This window comes from Pleurodeles waltl, chromosome 9 (assembly GCF_031143425.1).
Source record: "Pleurodeles waltl isolate 20211129_DDA chromosome 9, aPleWal1.hap1.20221129, whole genome shotgun sequence".
Lineage (NCBI taxonomy): Eukaryota > Metazoa > Chordata > Amphibia > Caudata > Salamandridae > Pleurodeles > Pleurodeles waltl.
Window position 1 is genome coordinate 135,923,757 of NC_090448.1, and position 13,806 is coordinate 135,937,562.

General features: G+C 41.1%; 1 protein-coding gene across 1 annotated transcript in view; it reads left to right on the forward strand.

Moving 5' to 3' along the window:
• NINJ1 (ninjurin 1) overlaps positions 1-13,806 on the forward strand; it is a 208,909-nt gene that overhangs the window by 166,515 nt on the left and 28,588 nt on the right. The window contains exon 2 of the mRNA XM_069206417.1: positions 1,721-1,946. Within this exon, the coding sequence (XP_069062518.1) occupies positions 1,721-1,946 (226 nt within the window). The remainder of the gene's footprint in view (positions 1-1,720; positions 1,947-13,806) is intronic.

Genomic DNA, 13,806 nt, shown 5'->3' on the forward strand with positions numbered 1-13,806 from the left:
GGGGCTATCGGTGATGTACTTTCCAGGTAGGAATAACACTGAGTTTACTGTTTGAAGACCAGTGTTTAATTTTCTGATATTCCATTTTTCACCTTGTTAGAAAAGGGAAACCATCTTAGAAAATGAACAGAATGGGTCCTATGGTCACTCAGTACAGATTTAACGGTAGGCAAAATGCAGTATTCTAGATTTCTACTGAGACCAATAATAATGTTTTTAGAAAAATACATTGATATTAGGTACATAGTGCATAGAGGTCAAAGAGAAAAGAATACTGCATTGTCGTCTCAATCAAAACAGGCCCAAAGCGCAGAATTTCCGTAAGCTTCAAAAAAGAGAAAGAATGCCAAGACTATAAACCATTGGCACTGTGTAATGCAGGACTATAATCAAAATATGTTTTGTTTTGCTGGGAGTGACGTTGGGTGTTTTGTGACATCTGGTGTTTACCTTCTACAGTGAGAGAACTAGCCTAGCAGATGTGCCTCGCAGATCTTTCTGCATTTTGATTCGGATCCTGTTAGTGTGCACCTTTAAAAATAATGTCTGTCAATTAGTTGTGGCAAAAAACTGCAAATAAGAGGAAACCATGACCAGCCCTGCGTCCTCTTCAAGGTGTTGAAAGATGACCCAGCTGGAAGAGTGTGTTGGCAAAAGTCTGTTGTGCTTTTTACAAAAAAAGATCAAATCAATTCTGGAGTTTGCAGATAGCCTGATATATGGTGCCGCAATCATGTATTGATGGTGGTCAAAGAGAAATCCCAAAACCCTTATACCCTGATTTAGACTTTTTTTAGTGCCGCATTTACGTCATTTTGTGACGCAAAAGCAGCGCAAACTTACAAAAGTCAATGTGATTTTGTAAGTTTGCGCCGCTTTTGCGTCAAAAAATGACGCAAATGCGGCGCTACAAAAGTATAAATAAGGCCTCAGTATTTCTGAGAGCGTCACAAGCCATACTGTCGGCGTAAATGTGTTACATAATTACTGATGACATCAACACACTACGAGTTTACCACAGTCCAGGCTTGGGCCATTCAGGACCTCTTAAGTATTTGCATCTCAGTTTTTAATGCTTTCTTATTTTCTTGCTTCTGAAAAACTTTGAACCACTCAGGGCCTTTGATGTCACTTTCAAGCGATCCATTGTGCATGCAATCTCTTTACTGGTTGCTCGGCTATAATCTTAGAACATTGTTGCCACAGCCAGCTGATTATTGTGATTCCCAGTAGCCACCTGTACGTCAAACACACATAAATATGACATATAAGGGTTTTAGATTTTGGCATTGAATTGTTTTGATTATCGAAGATCCGACTTTTAAGATGCAAGTTCTGTGTGCCACGTTTCTAGTCGCGATTAAGAGCTGCCATAAACACATTTTATCGCAATGCTGAATAGTCCAGTTTGTTTTATGAAAGTGGTCAAAAATCCCTGCCATGACTTATAGCTTGGATCTCTGTCCCAGTGTGAAGTCTACTGCCGGACTTCGCAAAGTACAGGTGGCATCAGCACCACTCTCAATTGTAGCACCCAGACGCACCTTCTGAACTTCGAAGTACCACTCTAGCAAAAAGTGAATAATTTAATCATGTGAAGCACTGAGTAAAATCATTACTGCACGTAGCATTGATTCATAGTAATTCAAAGTGCGCAACATTCATTAGCAAAAGTATTAAACGTTACATAAAAATGATATCTGATATTCTTTACTTCCAGAATCCACCTCCCCGGCGACGACGAAGTCTGAATATAAACCACTACGCTAACAAGAAGAGTGCAGCAGAAAGCATGCTGGATGTTGCACTGCTGATGGCCAATGCATCCCAGCTGAAAGCAGTTATTGAGCAAGGACCTTCATTCTCATTTTACATCCCACTTATTGTCCTTATCACAATATCTCTTGTGCTCCAGGTAATAGTAGGAGTGCTCCTAATATTCATTGGTAGGTATTTTCTTATTATTTAAGTCATTGTAAGCATCTGCATTTGAACTTGTGCTGCACATTGTCATATTTTTCCAGTGCTGTACGTTCAGGGCATAAGACGAGGATTGGATGTGATACCTGCTGGTACTCTGGTATAGCTGAATCGAGAATCAATTCTTTGGTGCTCTCTGTACGTTTGATGACTAAGGGTCGGATGTAGTAAGTTTTTTAGCAAGTGGGCTGATTCACAAAAAGGCATTGTGGTATGTATGAATAATGAAACCCAAACTGTGATTCAGTAACACGTTACCAAATCGTAATTTGGGCTTGCATCCAAGTACCCATTCGGTATTTCGATGGGGCTTGTTTAGGGTTCCCTTTTCAAATGCTGAATTGCAATGATATTTATTGTTTTGCGAATGAATTCTGGACACAAAACATTAATACTTTACTAACTACTAATATGTAGTGCTAACACATTTTGAAAATGGACCCCTTCCTCTTTGTGAATGTAACAAAAAAAATAATTTGGGGAGACAGCGGTCCACGGGACCACAGTGTCTTGCTGAACTAATAAAAAAACACAAACTAAAGAAACTTTTCTTTTTAAGCACAGTCCCATTTCTTTTAAGGGAAATAGCTGCATTAAAAAAAAAAAAAAAGATTGGCATATAAAAAAAAAATTACACACATGGTGGTCTGCTTACCCCCGCAGGCCACCATCCCTGTAATTGTACTGATCCCTAGTTGGTCGCAATTTGCAACTTACCTTATTATTATTTATGGAGTAGGTCTATTGTGACCCATTATGAATCTGTAATTTGCAAACCAACCTATTAGTTCATAGTTCAGTTTGAAAAGTACCACACTGGTCACAAAAATTATTGTTGGAAACTGCGACCGGTATTTTGTGACCAATCTTAGTACATCTGGACCAAAATGATCCTCTTAATGGACAACAGACAAATGTGATGGGTCACTGATAACAAAAACGTGATGGATGGAAAGTCTTATGAAATACTTCTTTACAAATTGTAACCTCTCTGGTTAGCATTCCATTTCACTGTTTTTAGTTGGTGTAGTAGCAGAAGTGGACATGTCAAATGCAAATCGGTCCCAAAGGATTAGTCCGGTCTAAATTGGTGTGTAGCTTGATTTGCCAAACAGAGGAAGCTGGATACTAACATCTGGGTATATGCCTTCCACTTAGGGAGCTTACTGAGATGAGTGGAAGATGATAGATGTAGATGCTGAAGTGAATGCAGCAACAAGCTAAAAAAGATGCAATGGAACATATCATCGAGAACCTTCCAATAGATGTTTTCCACCACTATGTTGATGAAAGTTTCAGAATTGTTTAGGTAATCTAATAACATAAGTATCTGCAGTCAAGTGCAACTGTATGCTTTATGGTGGTGTACTAGATAGAATTCCCCTTACTTAAGGCCACCTAGCTGGAGGGAGAACCTTGGAGTTCCTCATCTAACAACTTTTGGTTGTCAAAGATACATGTTAATGCATTGGTAAAAGCCCAGAGATGTTGTAAAACCTAGGGAGATATACAGGGAGTGCAGAATTATTAGGCAAGTTGTATTTTTGAGGATTAATTTTATTATTGAACAACAACCATGTTCTCAATGAACCCAAAAAACTCATCAATATCAAAGCTGAATATTTTTGGAAGTAGTTTTTAGTTTGTTTTTAGTTTTAGCTATGTTAGGGGGATATCTGTGTGTGCAGGTGACTATCACTGTGCATAATTATTAGGCAACTTAACAAAAAAAAATATATACCCATTTCAATTATTTATTATTACCAGTGAAACCAATATAACATCTCAACATTCACAAATATACATTTCTGACATTCAAAAACAAAACAAAAACAAATCAGTGACCAATATAGCCACCTTTCTTTGCAAGGACACTCAAAAGCCTGCCATCCATGGATTCTGTCAGTGTTTTGATCTGTTCACCATCAACATTGCGTGCAGCAGCAACCACAGCCTCCCAGACACTGTTCAGAGAGGTGTACTGTTTTCCCTCCTTGTAAATCTCACATTTGATGATGGACCACAGGTTCTCAATGGGGTTCAGATCAGGTGAACAAGGAGGCCATGTCATTAGATTTCCTTCTTTTATACCCTTTCTTGCCAGCCACGCTGTGGAGTACTTGGACGCGTGTGATGGAGCATTGTCCTGCATGAAAATCATGTTTTTCTTGAAGGATGCAGACTTCTTCCTGTACCACTGCTTGAAGAAGGTGTCTTCCAGGAACTGGCAGTAGGACTGGGAGTTGAGCTTGACTCCATCCTGAACCCGAAAAGGCCCCACAAGCTCATCTTTGATGATACCAGCCCAAACCAGTACTCCACCTCCACCTTGCTGGCGTCTGAGTCGGACTGGAGCTCTCTGCCCTTTACCAATCCAGCCACGGGCCCATCCATCTGGCCCATCAAGACTCACTCTCATTTCATCAGTCCATAAAACCTTAGAAAAATCAGTCTTGAGATATTTCTTGGCCCAGTCTTGACGTTTCAGCTTGTGTGTCTTGTTCAGTGGTGGTCGTCTTTCAGCATTTCTTACCTTGGCCATGTCTCTGAGTATTGCACACCTTGTGCTTTTGAGCACTCCAGTGATGTTGCAGCTCTGAAATATGGCCAAACTGGTGGCAAGTGGCATCGTGGCAGCTGCACGCTTGACTTTTCTCAGTTCATGGGCAGTTATTTTGCGCCTTGGTTTTTCCACACGCTTCTTGCGACCCTGTTGACTATTTTGAATGAAACGCTTGATTGTTCGATGATCACGCTTCAGAAGCTTTGCAATTTTAAGAGTGCTGCATCCCTCTGCAAGATATCTCACTATTTTAGACTTTTCTGAGCCTGTCAATTCCTTCTTTTGACCCATTTTGCCAAAGGAAAGGAAGTTGCCTAATAATTATGCACACCTGATATAGGGTGTTGATGTCATTAGACCACACCCCTTCTCATTACAGAGATGCACATCACCTAATATGCTTAATTGGTAGTAGGCTTTCGAGCCTATACAGCTTGGAGTAAGACAACATGCATAAAGAGGATGATGTGGTCAAAATACTCATTTGCCTAATAATTCTGCACTCCCTGTATATATATAGTTTGTTCACTGAATGATGAAGTCAGGGGAAGAAAGGATGTTATATTTCCCTCACTCCTGGATGTTTGTACACCTGTGTTCTAGGACTGTATTGAGATGGTAGGCAAGGAAAGGAAAAGGCGCATCCAGGTGATGACAGGTGAGGGTAGGCAAGAAAGAGATCCTCCCAAAAGATGATCTAATATAGCCTTAATCTTCATTATCATTACAACTAGAAGATATCTGACTGCTGAATGCCAGGGCCCCAGAATTCCATGCAACATTCTATCTCCTCGTTGAAGACGCCATCATGATTCAGCTTAAAAAAGGAAATGCCACAGTGCCACTTATGACAGGAACTTGTAATGCAGGCTCTCAGTAATGTCCTGCGAAACCTTGTATTAACTCGTGTTCTAGAGGTGATAAGAGGGGAACCAAATGTGATCCTCAGAAAAAACTCCAGATAGCATAAATATAAAGTGTGGTCTATGAGTGGTGTGCTGATGTGAAGGGAAGATGTGAAGGTAAGATCTAAATTGTCATAAATATGGAATATGATCCTGTGAATGACTGTATCATCACTTTTGTGGAGGGATAACTCTTCACAAAGACATATAATACATTTGAGTGAACCATGCCTATGGCGAGAACTCTTGGAATCTGCTCTGTTATTCTGAAGTAAAATGCTTATTGGGGATGTGTGGTGGAGAAAAAGGTAGACATGAAAGACCTCTCACCTTTGCAACAAAGCAGACTGCCTCTAAGTCCGAAGTAGTCATTGCTACTTTTTGATTTTTCTTTTATGCCATTGCTGTGCTGGTTAGGTGTCTACAACAAACATGTTGTGACCTGTTGTGACATTCCTCCTCTGGATTCATGATTCAATCTTAACATTCTCCTCTTTTGTATGCTGTTATGCTGTAATCACAACATTCTGTACATCATAGAGTGGTCCAGTCGAAGTCTATTTAAATAAAACTTGAAATAAGATGATATGTTTTCACCAAAAGCCTTCAATGAACAGTATTATTAGAACCAGAGAAATTGGTACACACGTTTGCAGGAGGGAAGGAAGTGGCAAATGCATGTTCACTTTTGTACATCCAATGCACTTCATAATACAAATAAATGTGTTGCCATCTAGAGGAGCTGCCGCATACAACAAAGGTAAAACACATTGGTAAAGTCAGTAGAGCTGTTTTTTTGCCAGGAGACGTGTTCACTAATTTCTAGGTGACTGTGTTCAGAAAGAAAATCCCATAATGTGGTAAGTTTCGGAGTTATACTAAGATTACATTTGTAGTAGGGTTCCTTTGCTGAACTGACTTCATGAGCAGAGTTAATCTGAACCCTCAATGGAGGGCATTATGCAAAGAAGTTAGAAGATGAAGTTTGTATTGTACGTTGTGAACTTAAAAGGCACACAGCAAAATATCGCATTGTATATACTTTTGATAAAGGACCAGGCTTTCTCTTTCATTTATGAAAGCCTGTATGTGCACACATCCTTAATTTCTAAACAAAAGCAATCTATATGACCAGCATATCATGACAGCAAGGTAAAATGAAAGCCCCAGAGTGATTATTGCATAGATCTATCTCTTAGCGAGAAGCTAAGGCACACAAACAGCAGCACTTCCTAAACAGAAAGGCATAAATCTGCAAGTGAAACGTGAACGCACACTAGGTTTCACACTACATGCCTCATCTGTAGTTTAACAAAAAGTCAACTTGATTGTCATCACCAAAACTTTGAGAGAACACAAATAGGACAATGGAACCATCGCCAAAATGACGGCTGTGATGGACCTTCCGTCAAGGAATGTGAAACAATGAAAGTGCTTGAAAGCCTGAGTGGTGCGACCAAAAGCTCACTCTCTTCTTTTTTGGTTTCGGAGAACTGATTATATGAGGTCATGAGACTAACACATGGTGATGGCAGACCTAAAACACAGTCTGGCTGAGATACCTCCCTGCTTATCTGACACAATCCCTTAGCTGCCTGCCTTCTTTCTCCAAACACAATCTTAGGCTAAGCTCACCCAGCACTTAAGTTAAATTTGGAGCTGTTTTCAGACTTGTTTTCCTGTAAGGTCAAGCCCAGTTTAAAACATGACATGTATTTTAGACATCTGTTTTTGTTGCGCTTCATCATACATAATGAGAGTCATTAAAATGTGAAAAAGATCCTCCCTAATTTGTCAGCAGCTGCTTGGCGGGGGCACACAGCAGCGAGTGCCCTTCTGCCAGGGCTGCACTATTCCAAGAGATTTCTGTATGTAAGAGGGTTTTTCCTGGAAACTGTCCCCGGAGTATGTTCTCTCGAAAATCTTATTATCACTATTTATTGCAATATTACACTGTCTCTAATGTATGTGAGCAAACGCCTAGTGCCTGGTACTGGCACCGCCTTAAGGTTATGCTCCAAACATTTGATGCAGTGGTAAGCATCAGGGCCGGACTGGCCATAGTGGACATTGGGCATTTCCCCGGGAGGCTGGAAGGGTAGGGGCCAGTTTTGCGGCAGTGGGGGCTGGGTTTGTTATTGGGGCTGCATGGGGCGAGGGGGTGGCCCAAAGTAACAAAAGCAGCAGTGCTTTGCACCCATCCACCCACACTGCTCCCCTGACCCCCTCCTCCCCGACTTGGGTGCTTGTCTGACCAAATTGCCAGGGTTGCTTTGGGTTCCCAATTGGGCCCTGCTAAACATGCCCTGTCTTGATTTCCAAGGAGATCCCACAAGCGTTTTCCAAAGCCTTAATATGTCATCCTCTCTAATACCCAGTTTCAAAGGTAGTGTTGAAAATTATACAAAGGCCAAACCACTCTTTTGGCGTGCTCCAAGTTTAACAAGCTTAAACCAGCCGTTTCCCATTCTTTGTAAACAACATCAGTAGAAAAATCAATCTTGGGTTTTGTAATTTAGGAACACCAGTTTTCAAACCCAGACCTTCAAATGTAATTACGTTGAAGTGCGCTGCAGTTTAGGTGATTTTTATAGCATGTTTCGTGTTTATCCGCAAACACTCTTTTTGTACTGAACATTCTCGTTAGAGCATCGACTCTTTAAACGGGCCGTCTCTCTCTCCTACTACTGACAGCGCCTTGACTTCATTAATAGCCCGAAAAGCCTTGCAATACGTGCAAAAACCAATTGTTCCCTTCTTATAGTGTACTTTAGAGGCTTATTGTTTTACACCGAAGTCACTTTCAATGCATATTGCTGCAGGTATGTCTGGAATACATCTGTTACCAGTAGTGTTGTAGTTTGTATTAAGTGGGCGGCTAAAAGAACACTTCCTGGCGCTAAAAGAACCCACAAAAGACCAACTGGGATTACTAAAAAGTAACTCAACAAATAAACAAACAAAAAGGGATGCAACAGAAAAGAAAGGTCCTGTGCGCTTTGGAAAAGGCTAGATGTTTTTCATTCTTCTTCAGCGTGCCTAATAAGCTCTTGACCAAATTTGAGCAATAAACCATTTTTTTCTATATATAGTTCCTAATTTACCTGTATCTTGATAACACTCCATGAAGCTTTGGCAACTCATTTGGCAGTACGTGCAGAGAGAGTGGTAGTTGCATTTGCTTAGCCTGTGGTACTTCAGCAGTAGGTTCTGGGTGTCTCAGCATTTTCTAGCTGCACATCATGCTCTGGCATTGTGTGTGAAAGCCGTTCTTCTTTTGTTTTCCGACCCTTCCAGGCAAAACTCGTAGATTAACGACCAGGACAAGCAATTCAGAAATTTAGCAAAAGTTTTCATCTAGTTTATGCTATTGGGTTGTATGTAACTCCATCATGCCACAACATCTGAAATCAACATCACTGCCCCTTTATGAGGCAAATATATATATCAGGTGATCTGTCAAGTGGGGGCCAAGAAAAAGGGGGGGGGGGGGGGGGAGGGATAAAAACCTTCTTTTCCCATGTTAATTCCCATAGAAGTTTTCAACATGACTACAGCCTGAACCGCAGAACAGAATTACACCAAATTTAGCAGAAAGGTAGCTTTCGGTATGCAGATTACGGTTTTTGTTATGTGGTGTAAATCCGTTCAGTAGTTATTGAGAAATTTAAGGAAATCCAAATTCTTAAATCTGTGGCCGCAACGACTTCTTGAATAATAATGAGCTCGTGCAGATCTTAAGAGCTCTGATTGGCGGGCAACACTTCAACAAGGAAGTGTTAGCAGCCATCTTGGGACTCGGCTTTAGCCGAGTCCCAGAAAAAGAGTGAACAAAAAATAAAAAAGGGGCCATGGTAGGGACACCCTCCTGGGCTTATTTATGCCCTGGGAACCACCACCTCCTCTGGGCACTAATTCAGAAGTATGCGGAGGCCCTGCATGGCTCCCATATGACCCGGGGGGACCACCACCTCCTGGTGCAACATGTCTTACTCATAGTAGGGGTGTTCCTGCAGACCTCTCATGCCCCGGGGACTGCCACATCCCGAGGGATGTTTCAATTATATGTAGGGGCTGTGCGGGCCCCGTGGACCACTGCTTGGAATACCTCTGCAGGGATTGCCACTACTGAATTACCACTACTGGGATTACAACCTTTGAGAGTACCACTGCAGGGATTACCACTGCTGAGATTACCACTACTGTGATTACTAACTCTGAGATTACCACTGCTGATATTACCACTGATGTGATTACTACCACTGAGATTACCACTGCAGGGGTTACCACTGCTGAGATTACCACTGCAGGGGTTACCACTGCTGAGATTACCACTACTGTGATTACTACTGCTGAGATTACCACTGCAGAGATTACCACTGTTGAGATTACCATTTATGAGATTACCACTACATTGAGTAAAATAGACTCAAGAGTAAGTGTACTGACTCTATGCTAACCTACACCTTAAAATGGAACCTTACTTGATAACTACCCACCACCCTATCCTTATGGCCTTACATTGCTCTCTCTTTAACCCAGTGGCTACATTGAGCTGGGGGATGCCAGTGGGCCCACCAGTACATATTTTGGAGAACCAGGACTCTTTCACTCTGTCCCATGGTGGTCCTATTGGTCTTTACAATGCATGGGTCTGCCCTGTCCCTTAGCCCTGCCCAGGCATAAACATGACCGTAGCATTCTCAAGTGGCAGGATCACCAAGCGCTTCATTTTTTTTTGCATCCATTCTCATGTTAAACAATTCTGTGCCCAGGCAAAGACACACTTTCATTTTCACAAAATAATATTTTGTACCTTGTAACAAGTCCAGCATTTCAGGATTTTTTTTCAGTATTTCCGTGTTCTTGGTCCATGTAGACAGGCATGTTATCAGTTTTAGGTGGACCAGCCCCTTTGATATTTTAGTAGATGCTGCTTTGTTTCACTCTTTGCCTCTCTTTTCGGTAGAACACTAAAAATGTGTTCCCATGACCTCGACCCTGTTTGCCGGTTACATGCACCTTTGTCAATAAGTTTCACTGCGAGCGGACTTCTATTTCCTTTTGTGTGTTTGCTTTGTGCTTACGGTAGCCATCGGATTGCTTATGTGAAACTGTTTTACTTTTCAGTTTATGTGGCAAGAAAAGTCCGGTTAGGAGTTTACAACGCTAATAGCTTTAACTCAAGTAAACGCGAGACCCATTGCATTGCAAATGCTTGTTATCTATTCCAGTGTCTCTTTTGTGCCTATGTTACATGCCAAGGATGGGCAGAGACTTTCTGAATTTGTCATAATTCACAACTGGACAGTAATAGAAGACGTCGACACATTTTGCTTGGGTCATCACTGTTTGTTAATTTTACTGAACAGTTACGAAGTACAGCTCAAACATTACACACTGCATTTAAATGACTCCTTCCCTGATCAGTCTTATTTCAGAGACCCTGGAAGGGGGCTGAGGAGCAATAAACCTCCAGAAGATACAAAGATAGATCAGGCTATGGAATTCATTGCAACTGATGTAGGTGCTTTACATTTACCCACATCTCCAGTCCACATCTTTACCCTCGCTCTGCCTTCTTTTCGTTGGGGTATCTATTGAACATCTCATTTTTAATGTAACTTGAGTACTTGTAAAGCCAACAGAGATTGGACCACTTGTGTGGTATACAAATTAAAAATCTCTAATATCTTTTGGTGGTTTTACTCAGCACATGAATTAAAACTTTCCATTTCCATGTAGGTTTCATTACCTTTAGCTTCATAGCATGTTTTTTCTAAGCATAATGGGGGTTAAGCATCCTTGCCCCTGCGGGACAATGCTCCCCTCAGCAATGTACATTATTGATATTTGGCACTCATATGGCCAGCAGGTGGCCATTGATATGGCACTGAAGGGTTTCCTGGAACTGGGAATGGCTTCCATAAAGGTTCTGAGTTTCCCATCACAGACTAGAGTCAGACTAGTTTTGCGAATATGTTGTAACATGCTTTGGTAGGTGAATGTGTCAGACTCAAGTTTTCAATACATATTTTGCAGGACTCCCGATATAATAATGACGCATCTAAAGATCCTGGTATTGAATGGTGCACCATTACAGTATACATTCTGACTGATCTTACCAGGCAAAATTCACCCCTCAAAGCGTGGATTTTCTGGCACATATTATGAGGGTCTTAGTGGGTTGCGGTTTTTCAGGATGAGGATGACTAACTGTACCAATAACCAGACAAATGCAAATGTGTGCTAGGTAGCTAGTGAAAGCATCTGCTGGTGGGTTCTCTAGTAACCAGTTAGTTCCATATTCGGGTTGTGTTGCATGTATGAGCAGTTATGTCCCTGTGTTTAATCTTAGAGAGAGGTGTGTGGCTCATCTTGACACGTAGTGTTGGGTTCCACTTACATCATAGAGCAAGTCAACTCTACTGCCATTGGACAGTAAGGTATTTGTCTTGGTGGTGTGCATTTCAGAAATACACCTCACCATTTCTAATATGAAAAAACAAAAAAATACAGATATTTTCATCATTCATATTCCCAGTAGATATATTCTAGGCAACATGTGTTTCCTGGCTCCACAATCATGCACAGTTTGATAAGTCAATTCTCCTTGAACTACGATTCAATTCACTGTGTAGTTTACTGTTAAATCCCATCCACATTCAAGTGGAATTATGCCTTCCCAAAATTATTAAACTGCATAATCCTGTTCTGGTACACGCCACCATTTCTGTGACATACCTTTTCCAGAGTGCAGGGAGCTGTAGTACCAGAATATCACTTTTAGATCGCCCTCTAAAAAATATTGACTCCAGAACAGATTGTCACTCAGTTGTCTAAGTATATGCAGGTATAGATTTACTATTTTTAACTCTACATAAATGTACCTGATGATACATATTTTCAAGATAATTAAGAATAGTAAATATGTACTTTATAATTTAACGATAGAGTGATGGTTAATGTTCTGCAGTCGATATTTTTGTAGGTCAGTAGTTGTGACATTGAGATTCTGACATTAAACCATGCAGGATATAATTGAGGGTATATGTATGTTTATCACTCACTGTCCCTCCAGGAAGCACTCCGACACCTTTCCTTCATTGAGTATTCTGTTCTACCTCCTGCCAATCATTTGTGCCCCAAAGATCCTTATTACAATAGTAGGCAGTACATAAAACAAAAGCCCCTTGCACCCAGCTTCTTTCCTGTTTCCAACTAATGTCTCTCTGACGTCACAAGCATTAGTCCACAGGCTAAGGTTCCATGGTTATGTGGCCTATACTAGGATGTTCCTGCTGAAGACCACAAACGTCATACTTCCCCAGGCAAAATGCAGCTCCCACAGTCACAAACTTATCATTAGACCCACCGCAACTTCATCACAGAGAAGCCCCATGGCACAGCCAGCGCCAACCCATGCCTACATTGTTCAGCAACGCTAGGCTCAACTGGAGATTAAACTGTTGTTCAATCTCTTAGTATTGATTTGCACTTTAATTTACTTGATCCTATGTTTTCTTTTGACATTTTATATATTATATTGACAAATACACATTACTCGTAAATGCAGAACTAGTGCGCAGAATGTGACAATGATAACATAAATTAGATCATCTTTTGCTTTGTTTGTTGTCTGTGAAGTCTTATGGGTTATTTGTTTATGCACTGGAACCTGCCTATAAAAGGAGCAATGACAAAGCTAATAGGTTTGATGTTTGTTTAGTGCTTTTTCACACAGGTGCACCTCATCTGGCCACACATGCATATGTAAAGAAAGCAAATAAATCAGCACACGATTCATTTTCACAAAGGTATCCAATTAAAACAAACCTTAATTGGCGTGAAGAGTCTCATGCACGTAGATCAGCAAACATGCGGGCATCAGTCTGCACAATTTTACAGTGATGCACATTCCTGTGCTGCAGGAAGCAAAGGTTGATGAGCAGTGTGGGGCACAAAGTTCTAACCAGCAGTGATGCATAATCCTGTGCTGCAGGTGTCAGTGGATGATGTGCAGCATGGGGAACAGTGTGATGTGGATTAGGAGTGTTGCACCTTGTGCATGATACTACTCAGAGGAGCACTGGTTGATGTACTAGGTCCTGTGTCGCAGGAGAGCAGTGGGTGACAGCTCTTGGGCACTGAGCAGTATGCATTGTGTGTTTATGTACAATAGGAGGCATACGTCAGTCTGAGAAAGGTTCAGGATCTCAAGTTATTCCCTGCGAGACATGAGTAATTAATCCTGTCCAAGTTTTTTTATTTACATTGTGGTGGTACTTGTAATATTGTTCCACAACAAATATAGGATTACAAGTACCAGAATAGAAACAAAAAAATACACTGGTTGTT